Raw genomic sequence first — 27,839 nt, 5'->3', positions numbered from 1 at the left:
ACTTTCTTTCATGGATACCCTACACCTTGTCATACTGAGATTCCTTGTATTTGTCAAATGTAGAATTCCGGATAAGACAATGTGTAGACATTTCAACAAGGAATGTCGTGTTTGCTTCTCCTTTGCTATTACTCCTCAATCTTCTAAGCAGTCACTTTGCCATTAACAATCACCATATGTGGTTATTGGCACATCCTTACACTATTATTTGCTTGCCGCACGTCATACGGAATTCTCTCTTTTGAATGATAGCCCAGCAATAACCTGCTCCTGTACGGAGTCCCAAGTGCTGGCTTTGTTTTGACAAAAATGCCACATTAAGACGTCTAGAAGAGGCCGGACGGGCTTTATACCTACACACTTCAAAACTTTGCAAGGATATGCCATACGGCATTTTAATTGAGCCATACGGTGATATACAAGTTATTGCATTATTCACATGCCATACGGTATCACCTTCAAGCCGTACGGTGGCCCATCTCCATGTTGTATGGTGTCCCTCCTTCAAGCCGTACGGTGTCACCTTCTTCAAGCCATACGGTGATCACTTCATACTCCCTCCTATGTCCGTACAATGTCCAAACAAGTAAATATGCCTTTAGAATCGTTGCCTCTAGGAACTATATGAGCGTCGTGCGTTGCCTTAAACAACTGGAGGACTCTATATTCCTTATTCCTTATGCCTCTTCACCTGCAAAAGGCCATACGGATCATGCCTGTTGGAACAGCCTTCATGTTGTACGGTGGAGAAGTCGTACAGTACTTTTTCTTCTCTTTTTTTAAAATTTATTATTATTATTATTATTTTTTAACTGATACTACTGCTCCTTGATATTTCCTAATGGCAACTTAGCTAGCGCACAATAAATTTTCAACTTACACCCATTTACTATTTTTGGAACTTCTTGTACATCCAGCATCCATAACTTGATTGCTCCATTGTCACCCACTTCCCGGATCTGATATGGCCCGACCCACTTAACCTTGAACTTGCCTAGTTTGATCTCATTCCGGCCATTGTACTTCAATACCCACTGTCCGGGTTGAAACCTGTTCAGTTTCAAGTGCTTATTGTGCCATGCTTTGTGCCTATTCTATGTCACCTCGGTCACCTGCTATGCCAATAATCGCTTCTCGAGCTTATTCAGTTTATACAGCCGCTCCATTAAGCTTTCCATGTCGCCTAACTTATTTTCCAGTGCTATCCTCAAGCTCGGTATCATGAATTCCGCTGGTACCACTACCTCTTGTCCGAACATTAATTGAAATGGTGTGTGCCCCATTGTCACCTTATATGCCGTGCAGTAAGCCCAAAGAGCGGAGGGTAATTTTTCCTCCCAATCTTCACCTTCAACCACGCAAGATTTGTATATAATTGATACCAAGATTTTGTTGGTAGCCTCGGCCTGTTCGTTTGCTCTGGGGTAGTACGAGCTTGATAATAAATGATAAATCTTGAACTCAGTGGTAAGCAGTCGGATGACATGGTTTACAAAATGTCCACCCCTATCACTTGTTAACTGTAATGGAATCCCATACTTGGTAATAATTTGCTCATAAATAAATTTTGCTGTGCTTACCATCGAGTTATCTAGTAGTGCGCGTGCCTCCACCCATTTGGTCAAGTACTCCGTCGCTACGATGATGTATTGACACCTTTTGGCTCTGCTCACCTTCAGAGGTCCGATGAAATCCAGTCCCCATCTTTCAAAAAGTTCCTGAGCGAAGGAGGGGTTAAGCGGCATGAAGTCTCTCTTCAGCGACTTCTCGGCCCGTTGGCAAGTGTCACACCCGACAACCCATTCCCGCGTGTCGTTGTACATTGTTGGCCACCACAATCCTGCCAACAATATCTTCTGTGCCGTGGTATCAGGTCCCATGTGTCCACCTGCTGGACCCTCATGTGCTTCCTTCAACACTCGTGGTATTTCTTCCTCTAACACACATCGTTGCAGGATGTGATTAGGCCCCATCTTGTAGAGCAACCCCTTGATCAACTGAAAGGTACAGCTCCTGATTATCAATTTGTGCCTTTCATTTGGTGGCATTTCACTTGGGAACTGGCCTGTCGAAAGGTATTTGCCAATGCTCGTGTACCATTTCGGCAGTACTACAATCTGAAACAATTGTGCATTAGGAAATTCATTGTTCACTTCGTCCACCGGTTCCCTTGTTTTGATTCTTGACAGAGATGGTCTACGCTAACATGTTTTTTTCCAAGCCGTACAATGATTTTGAAAGTGAACTCCTGCAACAGAAGCAACCACCTACTAATTCTTCCTTGAATGACAAGTTTATTGATCATATATAAAAGAGCCTGATGGTCAACATAGAACACGAATGGTGTCGCCAACAAGTAGTGACGGAACTTCTGCACAGCGTAGACCATTCCCAATGCTTCCTGTTCTGTTGTACTGTAGTTCTGCTTAGCTTTTGATAACAGTCGGCTGGCAAAGTATATCAGGTGATCCAACACGTAGCTCCCCGTCTGTACCAAGGTTGCTCTGATTGCATAGTTGGACACGTCAACATGAACATGAAACTCTTTGTTCCAATCCAGATACGCCAAGATGGGAGCCGTAGCCAATCGTACCTTGAATCCTTCAAATGCCTCATCTCGTTCTTTCTCCCATCTAAACGATTCTCCCTTGCATGTTAACCTGTCCAGCGGGTATGATACCTTGGCAAAAATTTTGATGAACCTTCTGTGATAACTTGTGTCCCAAGAAAGATTTTACCTCCGTTACATTGGTGGATGGCTGCATTTCCAATATGACTCTAACCTTGTCTGGATCTGTTTTCAAGCCCTCTTTACAGACTATATGCCTGAGCAGTCTTCCCTGCGGAACCATAAATCTACATTTCTTCGAATTCAAAGCTAGTCGTGCCCGTCGACATCTCTCCATACATTTGTCCAATGTTGCCAAATGTTTGTCCTCGACGCTGAATACCGACCAATCATCCAGGAATGCCTTGAAGTTTCCCACGGACATTTTGTCAAAGATGTGTAGTATGATCCACTGAAATGTAGCAAGCACAATGCACAGGCCGAATGGCATCCGGTTATATGCGTACATCCCATCTTCCACGACAAATTTCGTCTTCAGTTTGTCCTCCTCCACTATTGAAATCTGATTGTATTTGGAGAACCCGTCCATAAAGGAATAAATTTCATGTCCTGTGACCTCTTCCAATATACTGTCCGCAAATGGAATCGGGAAGGGATCCTTGATTGTGACTATATTCAAGCATCTGAAATCAACGCATACCCGGATTTGAGTGGTGTCCTTCAGTGAGATTACTATGGGTGACACCCATTCACTTGTCTGCACCTTGAAAATAATACTGGCTTCCAGCATCTGGTTAATCTCTTCTGTAACCCGTGCCACGTAGTTCTTGTTCATCCTATAGGGTCGCTCCCGTATGGGAATTGCACCTTCGACCAACGAGATGTGATGTACACACAACTCTGGCGATACTCCTTTCAGATCTTTGTACGTCCACACAAACACGTCTTTGTATTCCAAGAATATCTTGAATGCTGTTGCCTTCAGTACTAGATCCCAGTTATCTCCTACCAGTATGTTCCTTGGTTTGGCCTCATCTCCCAAATTCATTGTTTGCAGTGTGGCTTCATTGTATTTGATGGGCTCCCCTTCAGTGAATGCATGGGCGGGTGTTTCATCGAGCGACGCATCCCCCTCTTTTACCTCCATGAATTCTCTTGGAAATCCATCAGCGCTATGTCTTTCCTCTATCATTAGTATGTTGCAACTCTAAAACAGTTCATAGTCCTCCATCTGCCAATGGTAGAGACCGTTCATTGAATCTAGATCGTCGTCTGTTGATCCTCCTTCCAACCGCAGGACTCCCTCCTGATCTGGTTCCATACACTGTCTGCCTTCATCCTCATCTTCTTCGAAATTTGATGACAAGGCTTCTTCTCCGACCATTTGGGTGTATAAATCGATGACGTATTTCCGCCTTTTGCTTTCAAGTGATAGAGTATTTTTCTTCTAATCGTGCTTAACTCTAGCTTGTATCAGCCACCCCCGGCCTAGAATGGCATCGTATCCTTTCTTCTTCAGTGGGATTACAACGAAGTCAAGCAGGAATGGCTGTGTTCCAATCGTTACTGGTTGTGCTATCAAGACTCTCAATGGTTTGATTCCATGTTGGTCAACCATTAGCAACTGAAATGTAGGTGGCCATAATGTTAGCTGTCCCAACCTTTTCTAGGTATCCTCTGGTAACACATTGACACCGGACCCTTCGTCCACAATCGTGTCCGTCAACATAGTCCCAAGAATTCCCATTTCGATGACTGTCGGATGGCGTCTAGATGAGAGGGCTAATAGCATCGGATCTTCTGCACTTGCACCACCTTCTTTCTCCCTTCCTTGCTCTGTTGGTAACTTAGTAGTTGGAACTATGTTCGTGAGTGCCGTACGGAGTTGAGGCATAGCGAGCAACAGATCATTTATTTTGACAGGTACCTCGATTTGTAATATTTTCCCTATGATGTTCTGTTCTGCGCAGTTCCGTCCGGAGGTACCAGTAGTGTCCTTCAGGTGTACTTTCTCTGCCTGCGTTGCTTTTTGGATTTTTGCCGCACTTTCTCCAGTCTCTTCTTTTCTTTCGTTGGGTTGAGGTACACTTTCGCTTGCTTCTGCATGATGGCCAGAACCTCCTCTTCGTTTGTCCCGATTGTGATCAAATTTACTCCCGACTTTAGGCACTTAGCATCTTCACGATCGCCAGGTCCGCACCATCTGCATAATAATTTTGGTGTATTTGTCGTTCTACAATTTCGGGCAAAGCAGCCCCACAAATTACATTCTCGGCATTGAACTATGGGCCGGTCATTCGCATCGTATTGAATTCGACTCCTGCTACCATTATTGTTGTTTTCGTTGTTGTTTTGACCTCGATGATTGTTTTTGTATCCTCCCGACGTGGCACCCTCCGTACTGGTGTTTCTACTCCCTCCTGACGCGGAAGCCTCCAATGTCAGGAACACTTGCTGAGGACCTCGTATTTTCAGATTGAGAGTGCATTCCTTTGTGGAATGTCCCAAGATCTGGCAAATCTCGCAAAATTGGTCCTTCGGATAGGATCCCTTTGTATGGCCTTTTTTCTTGCACTCGGTGCACCATAGCTCATTTCCCTTCGTCTCCTTGTGCATATTCTTGAATTCTTTCATCATCCGAATCATATCCTTTTGGAGGGCGCGGACCTTCTTGCTACCCTTTTCATCATCACTGCTTTCCTCTGCTGAAGATGCGTCGTCATCTAAATCCGATGAGCTACTCTTCTTCTTTTTCATCTTCTGCTCACTTTCCAAGTTCATTGCTCGATTGTACGCTTCAATGTATGACAATGGAGACATGATCTTCATCTTCTTTCGCAACTTTGGGTGTAGGCCTTCAATAAACCATCTTTTCTGCAGCCCATCAATCGGCTTATTCTCCATTTTATTGATCAAGTCCTTCAACTTCCTAGTGTAGACTCGAATTGATTCATTCTTCCCCTATTTTGTGTTGTATATCTCCACTACGATTTCGTTGTCGTCGCGCAAGACTTGAAATTCCGTAATGAACTCCTTTTTGATGTTGTCCCAATTGTTTAACTTTTGGGGATTTGTATGGATGAACCAATCAATTGCAACACCCCGTAGGGTGGTCAGAAACTGCCGGACCCATTCGTTTGTATTTGTTATGCCATTGGCCCTCCAAATCGTTTTGCATGTTTTACAATGTTGGATCGGATCGGCTGCTCCATCACCATCAAATTTAGGCAACTTCTACTTTGGTCCTACCGTTTGGGCACCATTGCTTTGTATCTTGATACCAATGGTTTGTATCCTAAAACTAGCGCTTTGTACTTCGGCAGCTATGCTTTTTGGTGAAGAAGGGTCTCCGTTAAGCAAATTTGTTTGTTTTGGAAGTATATCATGGATGAAGAGTTCACTCCACACTTGTGCTCCCTCGACACTTCGAGCCGTGCGAGTTAATTCTCTTCCATCTAGATTCTCTTCCCTTGGCGAATACAGGTTTAAAAACTCCTCCCTTGCTTCTTCCACCAACTCCACCCGTTGTCGAGTCTCTTCCAACAATTCCTCCCTTTTGTGTCCATCGGCAATCTTCTGGAAACTCCTTTCAGCGTTCGCCTTGCTGTGCCAAAATTAGATTTCCTTGTGCTGTGCGTATTTCATCCTTTTCTTTTAGCTTATTCTTATTCTTGTTTAGCTGATTCAGCATTAGTCTTCATTTCTCCACCTTTCCAGGTTCATCGGGCAACGACGCCAAATGTTTACCATACTGGGGTAAACAAATTAATGCACATAGACAATAGACAAGAACAGCAGAACTCTTTCTTTTATTCGCATATGCCAAAGATATTACATTATGCTTCTGATTCTGATGATTATAATAATCCCGAAGGGTGTATAAATACTTTCCGAAGAACCTTCCCGAAGGGGTCTGTCGGCTACATAACAAGAACCTTCCTGAAGGAGCATATACTGACGGGATACATCCTGACGCACACCCTGTCGGCTATACAATATTTACCGACAACAATGAAGGCCCAAGTAAAGATGTTTAGTAAAGCCACCACTTGAGGGCGAGTCACTGAACTAATGGTGCAAACAATGAACATAAGGAAGAAACTAATTGTCATTCAAATAGAGATTATGTAAAGCGTTTGGACACTAGTGTCGATGAAGAATCAAAAGTCAAAAAAATGCTTAGAGATAAATGAAGTGTCTTAGAAAGACAACCCTCTGACCTCCACATTCCAATTTTTGTGTGCCAACTAGCATGGAAACAAGTCATTGAGGACACATGGTGCTTAAGGTAATGTTCAAAATCCTATAGTTCCTATTGAATTGTGTTGTCATACCATTATTGTCATGTCCCCTCTTTAGTTCGACATGATATTTTCCATGGATTTGCCTATTCCAGACTCTCGTAGGCAGATGGGTTTTGATGAGAGAGTCATTTTGGCATTTATTTGGGGAGTGGATGGCTTATTATGCTCTTGGAGATATTATTTTTATTATATTTTATCATTACTTTTTATATGGGGCCAAAATGTTATATTTTTTCAGTTGAGTTGCACTTTTATTTTTATAAAGTTACCTTTTTTCTAAAAAGTGCAAATGGACTTCATAAGAATATTTTGGATGTCTCTAGAAAGTTAAGTGGCTTCTAGAGGAAGTTTCTAAAAAAAGTGAATAAATAGACCCTATGGGTCTATCATTTGATCATCCAAGTCTATTTTCTCTATTGTGTCTACTTGAGCATTTGTGGAGCCTGAAGGTCTGCAAGTATTCAGCTTAATCATTGGGAACGATACCTTCCAAGTGATTGCATAACTGAAGGGGTGAAAGATCCTCTGAAGGGTTGCTCTTTGGAAGTGGCATTCAGCCATTTCAAGTTATGCTAAATTAGAAGTATTTTCAGTTGTTTGCTCTCAGCCTGGAGTACTCAGAAATTCATCTTTTTGGCAAGGAGAGGAATCAAATTTTTGCAAGCAAAGGGTTCAATTTTTATCCAGGGATATTTAGCAAATTATTGGCGTCCTTTTTGGAGGAGTTTCAGCAGGGTTTTAATTTCTGCCAGTCCGTACTATACCTGCGTCACAATTTCTTGGCAGTTTCGATCAGCAAAAAAAAAAATTTAAATTTCTACAAGGAATCGCAGGGATCCCTGGTTATTGGCGGCTCAGTTCTGGGCTATTTCGTCACTCACCAGGCAGTGCCAAAATCGTAAGTGGGGACTACATTCTCAGGCCTGTACGGCCCAGCATCAACATCCAGTCTCTTCAGGAAATTTTCAGTCCAACTCTGCCAGTTCGATTCCAGGTTCTTATTGTTGGTAATTTGCAAAATCATTTAAATAGAAGAAAGGAACTTACAGTTGTATTTGCTAAGTATCTTTTAGCTGAGTTGAAGGAACTGAAGGTTAAGGGTTTGCATATTGGCTGAAAGATAGCATATGATGTAATGTTCGAACTTGAAGAAGAATTAATAAATAATTCCTTTCAGCATTAGAACTATTTGCAATTCTGAGTACATTGTTCCAGCTTCAATCTCTACTTTGCTAGCCAAGTGTTTGTGAAATTGTCTTGATTCAGTAGTGCATTTTTGCATCATTTTACATCAGATAGTAGTTTGGATTTGTTGCACAACGTTTTCCTATGTTCAACATTTGACTTTCAGCAGTAGTATGCCAAGTGTTTGACGAAATTTCTCAGTCCAGCATTAGAGGTTTAAAAGGCCTATTTGGTAGGGGTCTTTACAATTACACAAGAAATTGTACAATGCATTTCTCAAAAGAGAATAGCCAGTATTAGCCATAGATGATAACAACTAGAAAAGGAATACAAATATCCATTGAAAACAAAGGTTGAAATTGTAATGTCATAAATTGCACCCCATGCAATTTCATATCATGTAGGCCTTCAGTTTTAGTCGAATCTAAGACAATGCCAACCTTCCATTTGTATCAACCTACTTCTCCACCTGCCATGTCATTTTCTTGACCATTTGGCCCAGATTATGCATGGACAACTATGTTGTAGAGACGTCCTCACATCATGCACTCTTTGGTTTTGGTCGTTGGAGCATTACACTCTAATTCCTCATAGTATAACGTCCATATGAGCTTGCACCAATGTCAAGACACCATCCAACCCATTGTACTTCACTACTTTGGTCTCTTTTAAACTATACTCATCCAATTGAATTCATATTCTTAATCTCTCTCACAAGCTCTTCCAATCTTGATCACTCCATACACTTTCATAGTGTTCTTGCACTTCTTACACTTGTGATTAGACCATCATTGTTGCTCGCAAGGAAGATCTCACGACTAGGGAACAAAAACTATTCCTCATTCTACTGAGCTTCTAGCTTCTGGTGTTGAAGGGAGGTGATTTCATTCTGGGTTATGTTCTCATTGTCCTTCATTCAGCATATCAATTATTCTAATACTATTGCATTAATCTTTCAACATCTTTTTATTTGTTTCATCAATATCATATCCTTACGCTGTTTGTGAAGACAGAAACACCAAAATGGCAGTTTAACAATGGAAAACCACTAAACATGGCCATGGCAGCATTCAGCCTGTCTAAAAGAATACAAGTAAATTATTTATGACTTCACAAAAATATGGGAGATTCTGTTGCTGCCAAATGACCAAGTGCACAAGTGTCTTAAAGAAAGGTGTATATTCATTTACTTTAATGCAGAAAAAATATCTTCTAGTAGAAACCCTACAGAACAAATTTGCTCATGGTGTTAGGGCCAAGCATGTAATGACCCTCTCTATAAAGGCCACAGAAACCCTCAAACTGAACTTAGGAATTTTGTCAAACACTTGGCGTGTAACAGTAACAATATTCAGAATATGGTAATTTCAGATTTGATACTTTCAGAATATAATCACAGAATTACAATATATATAAAGCCATTGAACTATATTTCAATTACAATGCAATAAATTCTGAAATTATTTTTATTACCAATTCTGGACTGATTATTACAATGACTGTATGACAGCAAATTTACCCAAAAATTGACATATATTTCAGAATGCAAGAACCTGGTTTGAAGAACTATGGAAGAACACCACGTTTTGCTGCAGATCGTTGATGAAGACCTCCAACCGCACCCCCAAACTATCCTTAATTTGCTGCTGCTGCCCAAACTAGCAGGGCCGTACCAGGCCGTACCTGTACGGCTGCTGAAATAAAATAATATTAGGGTTTTGGGACCCCCAAATGCAGGAAAAATGGGCGCCTAGGGTTAGGTAGTAACCCTGTAAAACTATAAAAAAATAACTCCAAGGGGTTGAGGAGATATGAGCAATTATGTGGTTCCGAACCCTGCTTTGCCAATTCTGAAAATGCACTTATTCTGTCTTCAAACTCTTGTCAAATGCTTCTCCAATGATAGGGCAAATCTGAAATCCTTTTTCCAACCAAAACAAACCCTAACAACGAATTCTCAATAAGCTCCAATGAGATGGCTGAATACCAACTCCAATTATGCAACAATTCAGGTGATATTTCACACCCTCAAAGTCGCCAATCCAAGGGAGTGATTCGTTCCCAAAGATCGAATAATAATTTGCAGATCCAAAGTCTACAAATGTCTTCACATTGAAGAAGTAGAAGAGTTCTCAAATCCAAGCATGTCCAAATGAGAGGCCCAGCCCTCTATTTATTCACTTTTCTAAGAAGTTGCTAGAACTTCTAGAAACATCCTTTATAATTTCTCATTATAATGCACTTTTTTTTATAATAAAGTAATTTTATAAAATAAAAAGTGCAACTCAAATTAAAATTATAGCATGTGGGCCCCAATATCACATAATGATAAAATATAACCTCTTAACACTTCTTCAAGAGCAAGATATGACTATCTGATCCGCAGAATTGACTCTCTTTCCACACCATTTGCCTACGAGAGTCTGTAATAGGCAAATCCATGATCAATGCCATGTCGAACTAAAGAGGGGACATTACAAAGCATATGTTCGATTAGCTTTATGCAGAAAAAGTTTTTGTTTGCAGAATGGAGCTCATGTTTTGTACTCCAAGCAGTCTGGTTGAACTGTGCTTTTCCAAAATTTTCAATTCAAAATCTCAAACCTATTTTACTATATGAATTACAAGGCTAATTAAAAAAACTTATTTGGGTTTTCCAAAATTTGACAGATTTCAATGACTTAGCACGTGGATAAGTTTTTGGACAGAAGCCTTGCGCTATGAATCTTTGAACAATAGGACCAAATGGAATTTGAATTATATTGACAATAGAAAAAGCCTGTAAGAAAAGAGTCAAGAGCTCTATACTTAGGAAGTGGCATTAAGAAAATTTACCTACCCATTCAAGGTCTTCATAACTATGATACTATTAACAAGATATGACCATATAAACTCAATAATTTCTGCTTGCAACTCACCTAGAAAGTGTTTAGCAATATTTTCATAAGAAACATTAAACATGAAAATCCTCCTCTAATTTCCCTTAGGGATAGCATTTACAAGCCTTGCACTGACTAACATATAATTCCTATTTTGAAGGCCTACCATGTTTTTAGGTAAGCTCCTCTTCATCCATCAACATACTATCCTCTTTAATAAAGTCCCACTGGAAAGACCATTTAGACGGAAACAACCCATTTTTCATTTCCTGCTCAACTACATCCAGCTATTCTAATCTAACTATATGAACAAAAAGTTTCTCAAAGGGCTTGCAATCTAATGCTTCAATGAATTTTGTGATGGTATGTCCTTCCAAGGTTACATAATGCAGATTTATTAATTTGGATTTAGAATAATATAGAAACTGCATACGCTTACAAAGAAAGCTCTTTTTCTTAGTGTTCTAGTTCATTCCTAATGCCTTTATCTTCAAAAAGCATATTAATTTGTATTGCATTAAAAAATGAGTAAATAACAATGAAACCTGTTTCAAACTTATTTTATACCTCCAAATATCATGGAAGCTAGCACATAAGTTAACTGCACGATCAGCATCTACAGACATGAGTGTTTGAATTTCTCCAGCCGAGAAAATTGTTCTCTCAGAAAGACTGATAGATAAGCACTATTACGAGAAACACCATGTATTAGTTCAAACAAATTAAAATCACATAAAATGCCATAACCTTCAGTAGACAGTTGAATATTTTTCCCACAAAAAATATAAAGTGATAAGAATCAGAGAATTCTTTAGTACAATTCAGACAATGAAATAAATGCCACTGAAAGACAACTATGCAATGATCAAAAGAACATGTGCTAGCAAATCTTATTATTGTACATTGTCAATGAAAGCGTTAGAAACATTGACCTATAACCTATTGAAGTAGACAGATCTTTCAATAAATATGGCTCACATTGATTTTGATACATAAGCATAGGTTTTGAACATTCAAGTGTACCATAAACATAATCTATGATAACAACTAATGAAGATCCTTTTAAACATTAAGATCTAAAAGTCCTCTTCTAATCAAAATTGAAAACCAAAAGCTATAGGGATCAACCCCACGCAACATTCACAAAATTAATTGATGTTTTACACCTTTTGGTACAAAATAGTGATAAGGCTTGCCCGTAGTTGCAGCTGAAGCTTTGAGAGTAGAAATGAATACCATGCACCCAAAAATGCCCTGTAACCATGTCAAAATAACGAACCTTGATTGAAAGAATGATATTTATAATAACGAAGAATGGATCTTGTAATGGAGTAAATAATAACCATGATGTCAAGTTATAAGCATGCATGGTGTAATTGTCATCTATTTTATTAAGAACAGTGAGCTTTAGAGAAAAATAATACAAAATACAAAAATTCAGGAAAAAAGAGGAATTGTTTTAAATGTCCATAGATAATCAAATCAGAAAAATAATTTGCCATCCATCATGGAAATACAACTAAAACAAATTACATTTAGAAATTCATATCCTAATTTTTTCAAAATAAACTAACACTCATACTAATGATAAATATATCATGTACAGGTATAGTTGTACATGAAATAAATACCAACAAGTCATTGAAAAAGTGGTCATTTATGTAGAAGGTTCAGAATATCTCTATGCATGAGTACGCAGTTCTTTCCTCCCAAAGAGAATGTTCTTAATTAACATAGAGTAATCAAGGATGCGAAAACAAAAGCAATCATACAAAACAGATAAAGTAATCAACACAATCATATGGAAGAAAGAAGTGATCTTTTATTACCATGTGCAACGTCTCTACAATCATGACCATGAACTACTTCTTGATCCAAACATAAATAGTGTCGGCCAATTGGTTAAGATAGCCAATTGTCAGAAAGCAACATAACCTCTTAGGAACAACTAATTACTGAATTAACCCTGTTTGGTTATGCACCTAGCAATACCACTTATTCAAACATTTGACATTTAAACAAACACTTGGCGGACAACTCAATTATCACTTAATATATGGTATTTAAAATTGCAAAACATGGTATTGGAAAATGCAACAATTGTTCACAAATTCAGTTAACCTTAGCCTTACACATTGCTCAAATGAATACCAAGCACTGGTATATAAATCTGCCATGTGAATTTGCACATTTAAATCTGAAACAACAAATGACTCACATCAAATTTTGAATTTATTCATTGACGTAGTATGCTTCAAACAATTCCCCCTTGCAATCACATAAAGATTTTATCACCAGCAAAACCACAAATGTCCAGCCTTGAGAAATCCAAATCAGAAATTACCAGAAATCAGAGATATAAATTACCAACTTTCCAAGATAGAATTGCCCTCTCAACCACAGTTAATACAGTAAGAGAAGACACTAAATTATTACAACCAAAAATCGCTCCTCAGCCACAGAGAATATAGTAGGGAAGATTCAACAAATATCCCAAAATATAATTAAATCACTATACTTCAGCAATGATTCAAAACAATTCTCGTAAACTAATTCACAATACCTCAGCTGTGAATTAAAAACAACTTCTCACCATCAAAACCCTTATACCTTAGCAAGGACATCAAAATTCAAAACCTCAGTAAAAGGCCACAAAGGAAACAAAAGAAAATAAAGATCCAAGCATGCTTTTCTCAACAAATCGGCTTGTATTTATAACCTTCAGATTCCCTTTTGTTCACAAAATGTAACTTCACTCGGGAAGCTTCACCACACAACATTAATTAGAAGCTTCCATTAAATTCTCTCACTTGACTTGGCTTAACTAATTAATAAATGACACTTTCCATTGATAACTCAACCTTCAACTTAAGTGAAATTATAACTTTATAATAAGCGATTTAATTATTTAATAATAATTTGGCCACTAAAAATATAATAACTCCCAAAATACTCATCATTTAAATATGCCGTCTAAAATAGGAGTCATACCTATTATTTCTCCATGTGACCAAACACACTTTACAAAAATAGAAAAGGTCCATCTTGATCAACACCAACTTACCACAAATAATAAGTACACAAAACTAAGCCCAAATGAAATCCAATTTGAGCCAAATTAAGACCAGCCTGTAGTTTATTGAACTATGTAAAAGATAAGACCCTCCCAAGTCAAGCCACTACCTCAGAAGACCCTCTAACCGTAATAATTAGCCTAAGAGATCACATTAATAGGCTAATCCATGAAACTCTGATACTGACAAAAATGGGGGACATTACAATTACACTACCTAGTACTAATAAGTACTACAAAATATATTATTTATTTATTAGCCACAGCTTTGTCATCTTCATCAAATCCCCTAGGCCCCCTTCCCCTCACCAAAAAAAAGAAGTCATCTTTTAGACGATGAAAACAATATGGGGCTGACCTCTTGACCCCCAAACTTGAAAATTTTGAACCTCCTTTAAATTTGAACTATGATCTAAAAACTTAGTCCAATCCATTTTTGCATTTTTACCAAGTCCTTCATTGTCAACCCCTTCAACCTTTTTGGATACCTAGTTGGCCAAAGTCACTACGAGTTCATATTCGATTTCCACTTGACCAAAGATTTGGAAAGTCCTTGACCTTACCAATTGCAATTTGTGATGTTCTCGAAAGTTTCGGAGATGCTCTCGAAAGGTTTATGCTCTGATACCACTGTAATGTTCTGTTGGTCTCATGTGCCTAATAGCAATTACCCGTTGCTTCCATGTGCCTGATGATCAGATACCTGGTCCCATGTGCCTCATAGCTAGCTACCCATTGGTCATGTGTGCTTGATAGCCACTTACCCGTTGGTCCCGTGTGCTTGACGGTCAATTATCTGTTGGTCCCGTGTGCTTGATGGTCAATTATCCATTGGTCCCATGTGCCTGATGGCCAGCTACCCGTTGGTCCTATCTGCCTAATGGCCAGCTACTCGTTGGTCCTATCTGCCTAATGGCCAGCTACCTGATGGCCATACAGTATAGTTGAATGGAGTGAACAATGATGTATGGATAGTTTGGGGTGGGCCATATGGTAGCTTAGAATAGAGTACGGACGATGGTGGTGACTGGTTGTACGGTAGCCTATAGAGTCGTACGTTATGGTGATGTTGTAGTACAAACAGAGATGGACGTACAGTATGGCAATACTGTAGCACAGGAAGAGATGGCCATACGAAATGGTAACGCTGCAAAACGGACAGATGCACTGCGTATTGCACCAAACCAAGGGTAGCGGATGGTGTACGGATAGAGGGTAGATTCACTCTTGAAATCGTAAACAAACTTATAGTCCCGAATACATCAGATGAAAGCTGTTAGCCGACTGGATGGTTTCGGCGGTATTTTGTATTCTGTAGCCGACGGACCGGCGGTGTTTCTGTATTCTGTAGCCGACGGTCCAGTGGTGTTTCGGTATTCCGTAGCCGACGGTCCGATGGTAAATAGTTTGTAACGGATAGAATAATTGTGGCCGACGGACTCCTTCGGGAAGGTTCGGCAGTAGTATTTATATCCCGTCTGGGATCATTGTAAATCATCAATCATTGATCTACTATTGTGAATATAGTTCTGCTGTTCGTGTTCATTGTCTATATGCGTTCATTTACTTTACCTATACGGTAAACATTTGGCGCCGTTGCCTTATGAATCTGGAAGGTGGGAGGAATGAAGATTAATGCCAAATCAGCTTAACCAGGATCGAAATAAGGCGAAGGAAAAAGATGGAATCCGTACTGCACAAGAGAATTTAATTCTGGCACAGCAAGCCGAACGCCGACGGAGATTCCAGAATATTATCGACGGAAACCGAAGTACGGAGGAATTGTTGGAGGAGACTCGACAGTGGGTGGAATTGGTAGAAGAAGCACGAGAGGAGTTCTTGAATTTGTGTTCGCCGAGGGAAGAAAATTCAGACGGGAGAGCATCAACTCGCACGGCTCGCAGTGCCGACGGAGCATGAGCGTGGGGTGACCTCTTCGTCCAGGATAGACTTCTGCGGGAAACAATTTCGGAGGATCCTCCGTCTTCACCAAGGGTTGCAGCTGTCGACACCTTCAGTGTGGGAGTGCAGACCGCCGGTGTGGGAGTTCAGACTGCCGGTGTGGGAGTGCAGACCGCCGGTGTGGGAGTCCAGATTACCGGTGTGGGAGTGCCGACCATTGTAGGAGTGCAGACCTCCAGAGTTATGGCGGGACCCAAAGAAAAATTACCGAAATTTGAAGGCGATGGTACAGCCGACCCCCTCCGACATTGTAAGACATGTGAAACGATCTGGCGGGCAGATGGAATCACAGATGCCGACGAATGGGCCAGGCACTTTCCGGCAACCTTACGGGGTGTCGCAATTGATTGGTTTTCAGATATGGATCCACAGAAGCTGGATACCTAGGATAACATTAAAAAAAAGGAGTTCTTGGCGGAATTTAAACTCTTGCGAGATGATAATGAAATCGTAGCGGAAATTTTCACTACCAAGCAGGGGAAGCACGAAACTGTCCGTGTCTATGCCAGGAGATTGAAAGACTTAATAAACAAAATGGAAAGCAAGCCAGCGGACGGATTGCAGAAAAGATGGTTTGTCGATGGCCTACACTCGAAGTTGCGGAGGAAAATGAAAATTGTGCCACCGTCATCATATGTGGACACGTATAACAGAGCACTGGACCTTGAAAGTGAGCAGAAGACAAAAAAGAAGAAAACTAGCTCCTCTGATTCTGATGACGAAGAGCCTTCCGGAGATGATAGTAGCGACGACGAAGGCAGCAGCAAGAAGGTTTGTGCAATACAGAAGGATATGGTTCGCATGATGAAGGAGTTTAAAAACATGCAAAAGGAGCCAAAAGGTAGTGAACTGTGGTGCACAGAATGTAAGACCGATGGTCATACTAAGGGATCGTGTCCGAAGAAACAATTCTGTGACATCTGTCAGATCATGGGCCATTCGACAAAAGACTGTCCTTTTAACATGAAGACAAGAGGATCTCCGCAGGTGTTTCTCACACAAGAAGCTTCCCCATCAGGTGGTAACGAAAACACGAATGCCGCCGGTGCTACATCTGGAGGATACAGGAATAATAGTAGAGGGCAAAATAACAATGCAAACAACAACAATAATAATGGAAGCCGAAGTCGAACCCAGTATGATGCAAACGAACGGTCGATCGTTCAATGTCGAGCATGTAATTTGTGGGGTCATTTTGCGCGGGATTGTACAGCGGCAAACACACCGAAATTATTATGCAGATGGTGCGGACCCGGCGATCACGAAGATTCCAAGTGTCCAAAGGCTGGAGTAAACTTGATCACTGTTGGCACGGATGTAGAGGAGGTTCTGGCAATTACACGAAGGCAAGCGGAGGAAAAGAGAAAAGTGGGGGAAGCGCAGGTGGACATTGCAAAGGCATCATCGGTGGGGACATCTCAGTTGAAGGACATCACCGGCACCTTGGCAAGGAACTTCGCAAAACAAAACATTGTACGACAGATCTTACAAACGGAGATACCAGTCAAGATAAGTGACCTCCTCACAATGCCCCAGTTACGGACAGCCATTCTGAATCATACACCGTTTCCGAAAGTAACGGAGGACACAGGAAGGGACAGTAGGGAAGTGATGACAACAGACCCGATGTTGCTCGCACTCACCTCCGGACGACATCCGACAGTCGTCGAGATGGAGATTTTGGTAAATGTTTTTACAAAGACAATTGTTGACGGACGGTCCGGCGTGAATGTCTTACCGGAGGATACTTGGAAGAAGTTGGGAAAGCCGACATTGTGGCCACTTGCATTTCAGTTGCTCACGGCAGACCAGCATGGAATCAAACCGTTGGGAATCTTGAAAGCGCAACCGGTAACTATTGGTACGCAACCATTTTTATTGGATTTTGTGGTCATTCCATTAAAAAGAAAAGGCTATGATGCTATTCTGGGATGCGATTGGTTGGTGCAAGCAAAAGTAAAACATGATTGGAAACGCAATACCCTATCAATGGAGCGTGGAGGCAAAAGATTCATAATTGACCTGCACACGCAAATGGTTGGCGAGGAGGCAGCATTGTCAGATTCTGACAGTGAAGGCGAGAGTGATGACGAAGGAAAGAGGAGAATGGAACCGGATGAAGAAGGAGTATTGAGACTTGACGGAGGATCGAATGACGACGACCTGGACTCGGTGAATGGCCTTTACCACTGGCAGATAGAAGACTACGAACTCTTTCCGAGTTGCAATATGCTAAGGGTCGACGAAGATGAGAAAAAGGAGGAAAATGAATGTCCGGAGGAATGCACGGAAGCGGAAGAAGGAAAAGCTGCCATGGCTAAAGCTGAGGGGAAGAACATACAATTTGAACACAAAAAAACGAAAGATCCCACTGTCCGGTACATGATGAATAGACCGCGTGGAAAGAAAAGGTTACACCGCAGCATAAAATTAGTGGAAGGGCACCGACAGTAAGGAAATAATCTAGTTGCGCAACGACCGCAGGCACAGTGGGCGATGGGGGTGGCACAGAACAAACGTAAGGCGTACGATGGTCAGAATGAAATCAAAGTGGAAAAGTTTAAGGGAAGATGGGTTGGACCATATCAGATTCGGAAGGTCGGCGACAATGGAGCGATCAGATTATCAACTTTGGACGGGCAGAAGATACCTCCGGCAATCAACAGATCCAAATTCAAAATATATGGTGCTAGGAAGACTCCGTCGCTGTCACAGGATGGCCAGCTGACTCTGTCGTCGTTGCAGAATGGCGACGCCTAGAGGAAAAATGGAGGTACCTCTGTTAGTTGATTTCTTTTGAAAGAAATTTCAAAAAAAAAAAAAAAAAAAAAACGGAAAATAAATAAATAAATAATGGAAAAAAAAAATTAAAAAAGAAAAGAAAAAATAAAAATAAAAATAAAATCCGCGGACAGAAAGGCCCCGCGAGCAAGTATACTCGTGGGCGTCGAAGTTGGAGGCCCCGTGGGCAACAACTGTCCGCGGCCGGCGAAAGAAATGCCCCGCAAGCAAGTATACCCGCGGGTGTCGAAGTTGGAGGCCTCGAGGGCAACGGCTGTCCGCGGCCGGCGAAAGAAAGGCCCCGCGGGCGTCGAAGTTGAAAGCCCCGCGGGCAATAGCTGGGCCGGGTTAATATTTTTTTACAACAAAAAACATGGAGTAAAATAGCAGACTGAAGAGTAGCTATGGTGGCATGCAATTCTGCAACCGGGGGCGTGACAAGGAGGAAGTGAAATAGTAAAGGGCGAAGGGACTAGTATGGGCGACTGCCAAGGATTTAGTGCGCAATAAGCCCGCAGTTCTGTCACATTCTGAGGACATTGAACTCTGGAGATTTGCCTTTATCATTGTCTGCCAGGCACCTGAAGAAGGCAAAAGCTCGAGCCATCTTCAAGCTCGGTTCAGAACAAGATTCTCTGCATAATATTGCTGATCTCATGGACGCTAGCTACTTTACACTTTCTCTCCTTCGCAAGGGCCAACTTCCTCCCCATAGTATTATCTAGTATTTGAATGATTCAGCAGCACGTCCTGATCAAAGTATTATCTTCAAATTTTTGTGCATCAAGCAATCAGTTTGAAAATTTCTTTGCAGGCGTAGAAGTTGGAAGCCCCGCGGGCAACAAACGGTTTGCGAGAGAAGAAGATAAAGCCCCGCGGGCTCTCAAGCGATCACGTCTCTGCCACACAAGCCGCGGGTAGAAAGATTAGCCGCGGGACAAGAAACTTCAACCTCCTCCGCCAGTCAGAGTTTCTCCTCCGCGCTGCAAGGGAAAAGACTTCCGTGGGGAAACAGAGACATAAAGAAGAGTTCTTGTTTTGCCAGAAGGAGTGTGTGCAAAGGGATTTGAGGTGGATTGTAGAGGAAGCAGTTAAAAAAAAAAAAAAAAAAAACGACGACAGAATCAAGTTGTTCAGAATGAGTGACAGATGATGCCAAAGGGAAGAGGACACATCCGTGGTTGCCAAAAAGAGTGCAGAATCGGCAAATAATGACAGAAATGGTGTGTTTCGTGCATTTTTGTGTGGGTTTCGAAGCGCTGCCCCAGGACCCCGCGGGGGCGTTGCCCCTTGGACCCCTAGTCGTGGCAGATATCAGTCGTGGGAGTCTGACCAGTTGAGAAGAGTTGAAGTTGTTGCAGGCATGGACTTTCTATGTACCAGAGGCAGTGGGAGCAGGTGTTGGCTGTGAGGCTGTCTTGGTGGATGCGTAGAGAGCTCGGGAGGAGCTGATCATCTAGTTGGAGGCAGTGCAGCGACACTTGGCTCAGGGTACCGAGGAATTGAAAACAAAGAAAGCAGCACAGGTGGCTATCAAGGTCAGCTTGAGGAGACAGTGTTGTGTTAGCAAAGGCTATAGGCACGAGACGAAGGTGACAGTGATGTGTCGGAAGCAGATTTCTCTTGTTGTAGTCACTCTGTAAATGTATTTTTTGCTAATTTGTCTCAGATATTGTCAGTCGTCAGGAGACGACTTTTCTTTTTGGGGGGGATGGTGTTAGCCGACTGGATGGTTTCGGCAGTATTTTGTATTCTGTAGCCGACGGACCGGCGGTGTTTCTGTATTTTGTAGCCGACGGTCTGGCGGTGTTTCTATATTCTGTAATCGACGGTCTGGCGGTGTTTCTGTATTTTGTAGCCGACGGTCCGGCAGTGTTTCTGTACTCTGTAACCAACAGTCCGGCGGTGTTTCAGTATTCTGTAGCCGACGGTCCGGCGGTGTTTCTGTATTCTGTAGCCGACGGTCTGGCAATGTTTCGGTATTCCGTAGCCGACGGTCCGGCGGTAAATAGTTTGTAACGGATAGAATAATTGTGGCCGACGAACTCCTTCGGGAAAGTTCGGCAGTAGTATTTATATCCCGTCTGGGATCATTGTAAATCATCAATCATTGATCTACTATTGTGAATATAATTCTGCTGTTCGTGTTCATTGTCTATATGCGTTCATTTACTTTACCTATACGGTAAACAAAAGCCAAACAAGAATGGAGATTGAACACAAATATCCTTCAATTAATATTTGCAATAAGATGGTGCTCAATTTGCTAGATCCGAGCAAAGTATTACATGCAGCAGAATAGGGTGGGGTTGAATTCCACCGAAACCGGACAAGCCAAGTAGGGACGATCTTTCACTTCCAAAATGGCAAATGATAGAGAATCCCAACAAGAATTCGCAATACAAAAGAAATAATCCAAAATCACATACTAACTACTACCTACAAGCCGCGCTTAAATACCAGTCAGGGATACCCTTCTGAGGGTGTACAAAGATAGCCAATGACCACACTTACCTATGGAAACAATTAAATAAAATGGGTCCAAAATATACTAAATCAATCAAAACCACAATTACACACATTACTAACTTGACCCCAACTTAATTAATTAAAGTAACTAATTAAAGGTCCTTTTGATATATTATTTAAATTTTGGGACCAGTGAATTAATTAATTAAATCAAATTATTACATTCAAATTATTATTAATTTAGATTATTACTTAAGTCTCAGTTGATGGTGTTTTTAATATTCCTTCTCATTATCTCCATCTCAACAACAATCACCTTCCTCTTAATACCAACCGTCAACAACATTGGATCCATTGCTAGTTTAGCGGATGGATTCTTTACTAATTTCAAATGTCCCTAGCCAACTACTTTGTTACCTACTACATTGATAATAGTTGTCTTTAATTGTGACATGGTTTGTAGAATGTATGAAATATTTAAAAGTACCATGGCTTCCAAAATCAATTATCTGCATTTCACATTCACACCCAGTATAATTGTCTGCTCATTATCTGCTTTCACTCCTTCAAATTAGCCTAACCAACTAAAAGGAAGATCTAAAAGAGCACACATGGGTGGACATGAAGGATTCTCTTCAAACAAGGCCCAATTGTTTGATGGAACAAAGTATGCTTTTTGGAGCATAAGAATGAAGGCTTACATAAGTGCCCTAAGTTATGAAATTTGGCAATCAACAATAAATGGATATAAAGACTCATCAACTCCTCCAATAGAGTCAGCAGGAAAGAAAGCATATGAAAGTAATGCAAGAGCAAAGAATGCAAAGTTATGTGGATTACCAAAAAGAAAACTTGTGAAGGTGATGCATTGTGAATTGACCAAAACATGGGAAGTTAAGAAATCTCCATAAAGTAGACACCAATGTGTAGAAGGCAAAACTTCAAACTCATGAAAGGAATTTTAAAGTCTAAAAATGTTGGATGAAGAAAAAATTGCGACATATCTACTTCGTGTTGATAAAACAATTAATACCATATGAGGTCATGGTTAAGAAATTGAGGAATCCACAATAGTTAAAAAAATATTAAGGTCACCCCCTAATGGATTTGATGCTAAAGTCTCTTCAATAGAAGAAATGAACAAGTTGGACAAATTATCCATGGATGAGCTACATAGAATCCTTACAAAAAAAAAAATGAGAACCAAAAAAAGAGGATACATTTGATGGAGCCCAAATTTTTGCAAATTAAAGGCTTCCATTTGAGAAATGATGATAGAGATTTATCTCAAAGGGATCGAGGAGATTGTTGAACTTTGTCATCATTTGTTAAAACTATGATGCCAAAGCATATTGAGGAGCTTATCAAAGAGAACATGATTGTGTATTTAATGATCACATTAGAACCAATCAACTTCAATTTCTCATCCTAGTCATTTGTACCTTAAGCTTTGGGGACGAATACAATCTACATGTATATTAGAGAATATAATTAGAACTCAACAACAAGTGCCCTACAAATCATCATAAGTTTATATAATAAGTTAAAACAAATATATCATAAACTCAACACCCACAGAGATACACAAGAAATACATAAAGTTAATGTTCAGAGCGACTTAAGACATGTGAAAATAAAAAATAGTAATATTTAGAGAAGTTGAAGTCTTAACACATTGGTAAGGTATATGTTGGGTTTCAAACAGCAGCAACCACCAATATAAAGCAGTGATAAATATGAAGGTGTCCGATATGATAGGGATGGTTGCAATGCTCATTGGTAGTGTAAGTTCAGTTCAACTTTATACAAAGAAACATTGGTGATGAAAAGGGTAATAATTTTGGAAAAAGAAGTTTGATATTGGAGTGGTGGATTTATATAAAGAAATAGACTATACATGTCGATAGTGTGCTATCATTGAAGCAAAACGATAAAGGACTTGGCGATGAACACCTTTCTAATCTCACCGGGTGACAATGATCAAACATGTCACAATTGGTAATTTCATATGCAAAGGAATAGCGTACAGGAAGTTTGATCAATGTGCCACATAAAGCCTTAGTTTTCAATTTCTATGAGCTTGATAACAGATGTCATTGTCTGAAGTCTAAAAATAATCCACATCTTGCCAAATCATTAAAATTTGCGGATACAACAGTTCAAGCATGTGCAAATTTATATTTTCATTTTAAATGAGGAAGGTGGGAATCTTTTTTATTACTCTACGACATCTATAGACATGCCTGACAAAGATAAGGATGACTCCAATAAAGATGATGGTTTCAGAAAATTATAATGAGAATCATTAGAAGATAACGTATACAAAGGATATAAATTTGTGTTAGATTCCAGGGCCATGGAGGAGTCACTGGTGAATTTTGCAAGTTAGGAGTCAAGGCATGAGCAATTTCAGCATAGGTATGCGAAGAAGCTAACTCATGAGTCATGATCGATCACTTATAGCTTGTACTGAAGGATATGCAAGATGCATTGATGGTCTACCAAAACTTTTCATGGATCTTAGAAGATGACATTAGATAAAATCAAAGGAAATATTCAAGCCCAAATCGATAGCATACAGGTAGAGACAAGATCATTGTCAGGAATTAATCAATATAGAAAGATTCATTAAATAAAATATAAGACGACAATATCCTTATCAATTGGCAGACTAAAATGAGAAGGAAGCATGTGCGGTTACGAAAAATGCAGTTAAATATTAAATTAAAAGGAGGTATAACATATTTTAAAAGATATGACTTTTCATTTTGAAAAGTCACATCTTCAAATGAGTCGGATATAAATATAGAATGAATTGTAAGAAAGAAAGATATATTTGAAAAAGAAGAATCATTTATATATAATTGTTTGGAGGAATAAGTACTTAAAATAAGACTTTGTAATATGGATTCAAATATTTTATTTTAAAATAAAAGGCCCTTTGTTTATTTTTATTAAAGGCATGGAGATTTAGACTATAGTTGATTCGCCCTTTATAATCATTTTTTTAATTCTATAAATAATTTATGTCAGATAAGTGGGTGAGGTCATCTATGGCATTTTAAACTCGGTCATTGCAACTATTATGAATTCCTTAGGAGTTAAAGTGCAAGCTGGACTAGTTTAGAATTGTGTATGTATATTTGATCTGTTGCGTCTTGATTATTAAACTGTTTATAGTTTATGTACATAGAACATTATAAAGTTATACTTAATAATCTTCATTGTAGTTGACTTTGTTGCCCGAATAAGCAAAAACACTGGTCTTTTTATCATTGAAGTATTGGATCTATATTTAACGTCGGAAGATATATAACTTCTGTTTACCGTACTAGGTAAAGAAATCAACGCACAAACAATAGATCTGAATGGCAGAACTTCTTATTATTATTCACATATGCCAAACAGTACATTATGCTTGAATGATAAGATCTATGATTGAAGATGATTTACAATGATCCCAAACGGGATATAAATACTATCTGTCGAACCTTCCCGAAGGAGTCTGTCGGCCACAAACATTATGTCCGCTACAAACTATTTACCCGTCGGCTACAAAATACAGAAACACCGACGACAATTAGCCCATCGACTGTGCCCATCGACTACAGAAACACCACCGACAATCACTCCGTCGGCTACAGAAACACCGATGACAATCCAGTCGGCAGACACAGTTTCTACCTACAACATCATCCCCCCCAAAAGAAAAAGTCGTCTCCAGACGACAATTACAAAATATTTGAGATAAATTAACAAATAAAATACATTAACAGAGTGACTACAACAAAAAATCTGCTTCTGTCACATCACTTCCACGTTTATCCCGTTACATCTATAACCTCTGCTAACACAATACTGTCTCCTCAAGCTGACCTTGATAGCCACCCGTGCTGCTTTCTCTGCTTCCAACACTGGGTCCACTAAGCTAAGTGTTGTTGTACTGCCTTCTGGATGACCCACTCCTCCCGAGCTCTCTATGCATCCACCAAGATAAGCCTCTCGGCCAACACCTACTCCCAGTGCCTCTGGTACACAAACACTCCATGCCTGTAGCAGCTTCAAGTCTTCTCAACTGGTCAGACTCCCACGATTGGGGATCTAGGGGGCAACCCCCCTGATGAGGTCGAGGGGCAACACCCCTAGCCGCCAAGACCAAATTAGCACTCCGGAACCTACACAAAAATGCACGGAACACACCATTTCTGTCACTTTCTGCCGATTCTACAGTCTTCTTAGCAACCGCTGGTGCTTCCCCTTCCCTTTGGTATCTTTCCATACTCATTCTAAGCATTCTTAATTTGTCATCGTTTTTTTTTTTTTTGCTCCACTTCTCAGCTACTAGGGTTTACACACACACCTCTTTCCTCCTCATGTATTCCCATCCTCCTACGCCTCCAACTAAAAATTTTCAGTCCTCCATGCACCTTTCTCACTCTCGACACTTCGAATCTCCACTCCCAGGCCCGCAGAGCAACTCCCGCGAATAGTTGCTCACGGAGCAACTCCCACGGACAAGTTTCTACCTTCGACTTCCTTCTTACAAACCTCAAATCCATTATTAAAAACCTTGTACAAAACATTCATTTCAAGAAAGCACATATATTCATATTGATCGAGATCAAGGACCTTGCCAACCGGAGAAATCCAAAGCTTAAATTCACTATAGAAAAGCCTTGAACCAAGCAATCAACTTTGAGGTCTACCCGCAAATGTATCAAGCATTGCCTTATTAGGTATGTGTATTCCAAATGCAACGTCCTCTTAGATTTATATATAGAGAATAGGCCATGAATAGACACATCCCTTCATAGGACATGTCTATTCATTAATCAGATAATTAATATAAAACTATATATATATATATTTTCTCATGTAACAATAACCTTATATCACAAATATAAAGAGCACATCTATAACAGGTTTATCCAACTGAAGCAATCAGAGATCAACACATTCAACAACAAAGATTGGTATAGCTATGAAGAGGAAATGCTATTCATGGTGTTTAAACTAAAGGAAGACCATAGACAACAATGACAAAGAAATCAATCTCCCAAATAAGCGTGAAAAGATCAAGCCTAATCTTGAAGATGATGATGAAGATAACTTTTAAGAGAAACTCTACTTTGTCATTGATGAAATTGAGACACTTTAAAGAGGAATTTAAAATACAAGCACCTATTTCAAGCAGAGTGCCAAAGACCAAACCTCTTGAAGAATCAATAAGAGAATAAAGGCAATTGCAAATCTTCTTTTTTTATGAGGTTATCTAAGTTTTCTAGAAGATGCATATCAATAAGAGAATAGGAGCACTTGTAAATCAATCTCTGCAAGCACTGCATGCATTCATCATAAGATATCCTATCTGTAGAATGTCTTGTAAAATGCCCCTTCTGTGCCAGCAATATGATATTACTTCATTTATTTTGTGTTATAAGTTGTAAACTGACAGTGAATACGATTTTGATTGAATCCAAGTAGTGCCATACACATTATGAAATAAAAGAGATTCATCTTCAAATGTGGTTTGATGTTGATTGTCCATCCCTACAGATAAGTTTGCTGATTCTCTTTCCCTGTCACTGAACCATTGGGTTTTATTTTTCTAGTAATGATCAAATGCATGTATTAGTGTGGTTGATGCTGTCCTGTATTTTAATGTTGGTAAATGGTATTATGGTGAGATAATATATAAAATCCAAATGTACTTCTAATTGAACACAATCACATTATAATATATTCAAACGCTACTTAAGAATTATACCTTGACACAGAAAGAACACCTAACCCAAAAGCACAGAAAATGCCATACTGTTGCCCATTTTCTGAATCTGCCATCAACATAAAGTGAAAGCAGTAATGTCAATATGTAAAGTTCATTTGAACATAAGATTTGGGATGAATTGTATATAAATATACATAAATTTTTTTTTTATTCCAGAAGAAAAAGACAAAACCATCAAGCTATCAAGTAAAGGTTTTCATTACAATGTAGATAAGTGTTCCAAATGTAAAACATTGAAGATGCTATTTCCTTCAGAGAAAAGCCTTTGAATTCGATCATAGATCTTGAATTTTTAACCTTCTGTATGAACACGGTAGTGTAGACTTCACAAACAAAATTGACTCTAAAGATGCATAAGAACAATTAAAATATGTAAAATAATCCAATATGTATGACACTAAGTTTGTTTATAAACTAAAAGATTTTGAAAGTAGAGAAGATCAGTACACTAGAGATCAAGAAAATAATATGTAATACAATTTAAATCAAAAAATAAGCCAGCATTTAGAATGGAATTTGACTTGTGAAATAAATCTCTTAATAAAAATAGAACAATATATATAGTAACACCATTCTTTCAATAAGAGGAGGCTTGCTATAACCAAAACCTAACCTATAACCCTAATCTGAACAACATGCATTTGTTTACAATCTATAGAAAGGTGTTTACTATGGTAGTTTACACACAGCAAATAAAACTTATGTACAGCTATTTGGATTCACCTAGGCCAAACACTGGCATGCAGAACACCACAAGATGAGGTTTATGTTTATTTCTAGCGAAAACTAGATCATACATGGCCTACCAAGCTTATGTTGTTCAACTAAA

The 27,839-nt window shown here is 39.7% G+C and overlaps 1 protein-coding gene across 8 annotated transcripts in view; it reads right to left on the bottom strand.

Moving 5' to 3' along the window:
- Window positions 1–27,839, bottom strand: part of ABCC13 (multidrug resistance-associated protein 11) — a 412,318-nt gene that overhangs the window by 181,829 nt on the left and 202,650 nt on the right. For all 8 annotated transcript variants that reach the window (XR_016365178.1, XR_016365179.1, XR_016365177.1 and 5 more), the window contains exons 10-12: window positions 26,990–27,056; window positions 12,104–12,191; window positions 11,505–11,623 (exon numbers count right to left, since the gene is read on the bottom strand). Coding sequence is in view for 4 of the 8 variants with exons in the window: in XM_089833423.1 (XP_089689549.1) it covers window positions 11,505–11,623; window positions 12,104–12,191; window positions 26,990–27,056 (274 nt within the window). In the remaining 4 variants the exon portion in view is untranslated. The remainder of the gene's footprint in view (window positions 1–11,504; window positions 11,624–12,103; window positions 12,192–26,989; window positions 27,057–27,839) is intronic.

Source organism: Cupressus sempervirens, chromosome 5 (genome assembly GCF_028749045.1).
Source record: "Cupressus sempervirens isolate cs-2001-9-10 chromosome 5, ASM2874904v1, whole genome shotgun sequence".
Lineage (NCBI taxonomy): Eukaryota > Viridiplantae > Streptophyta > Pinopsida > Cupressales > Cupressaceae > Cupressus > Cupressus sempervirens.
This window is presented reverse-complemented; position numbering and strand designations above follow the sequence as displayed.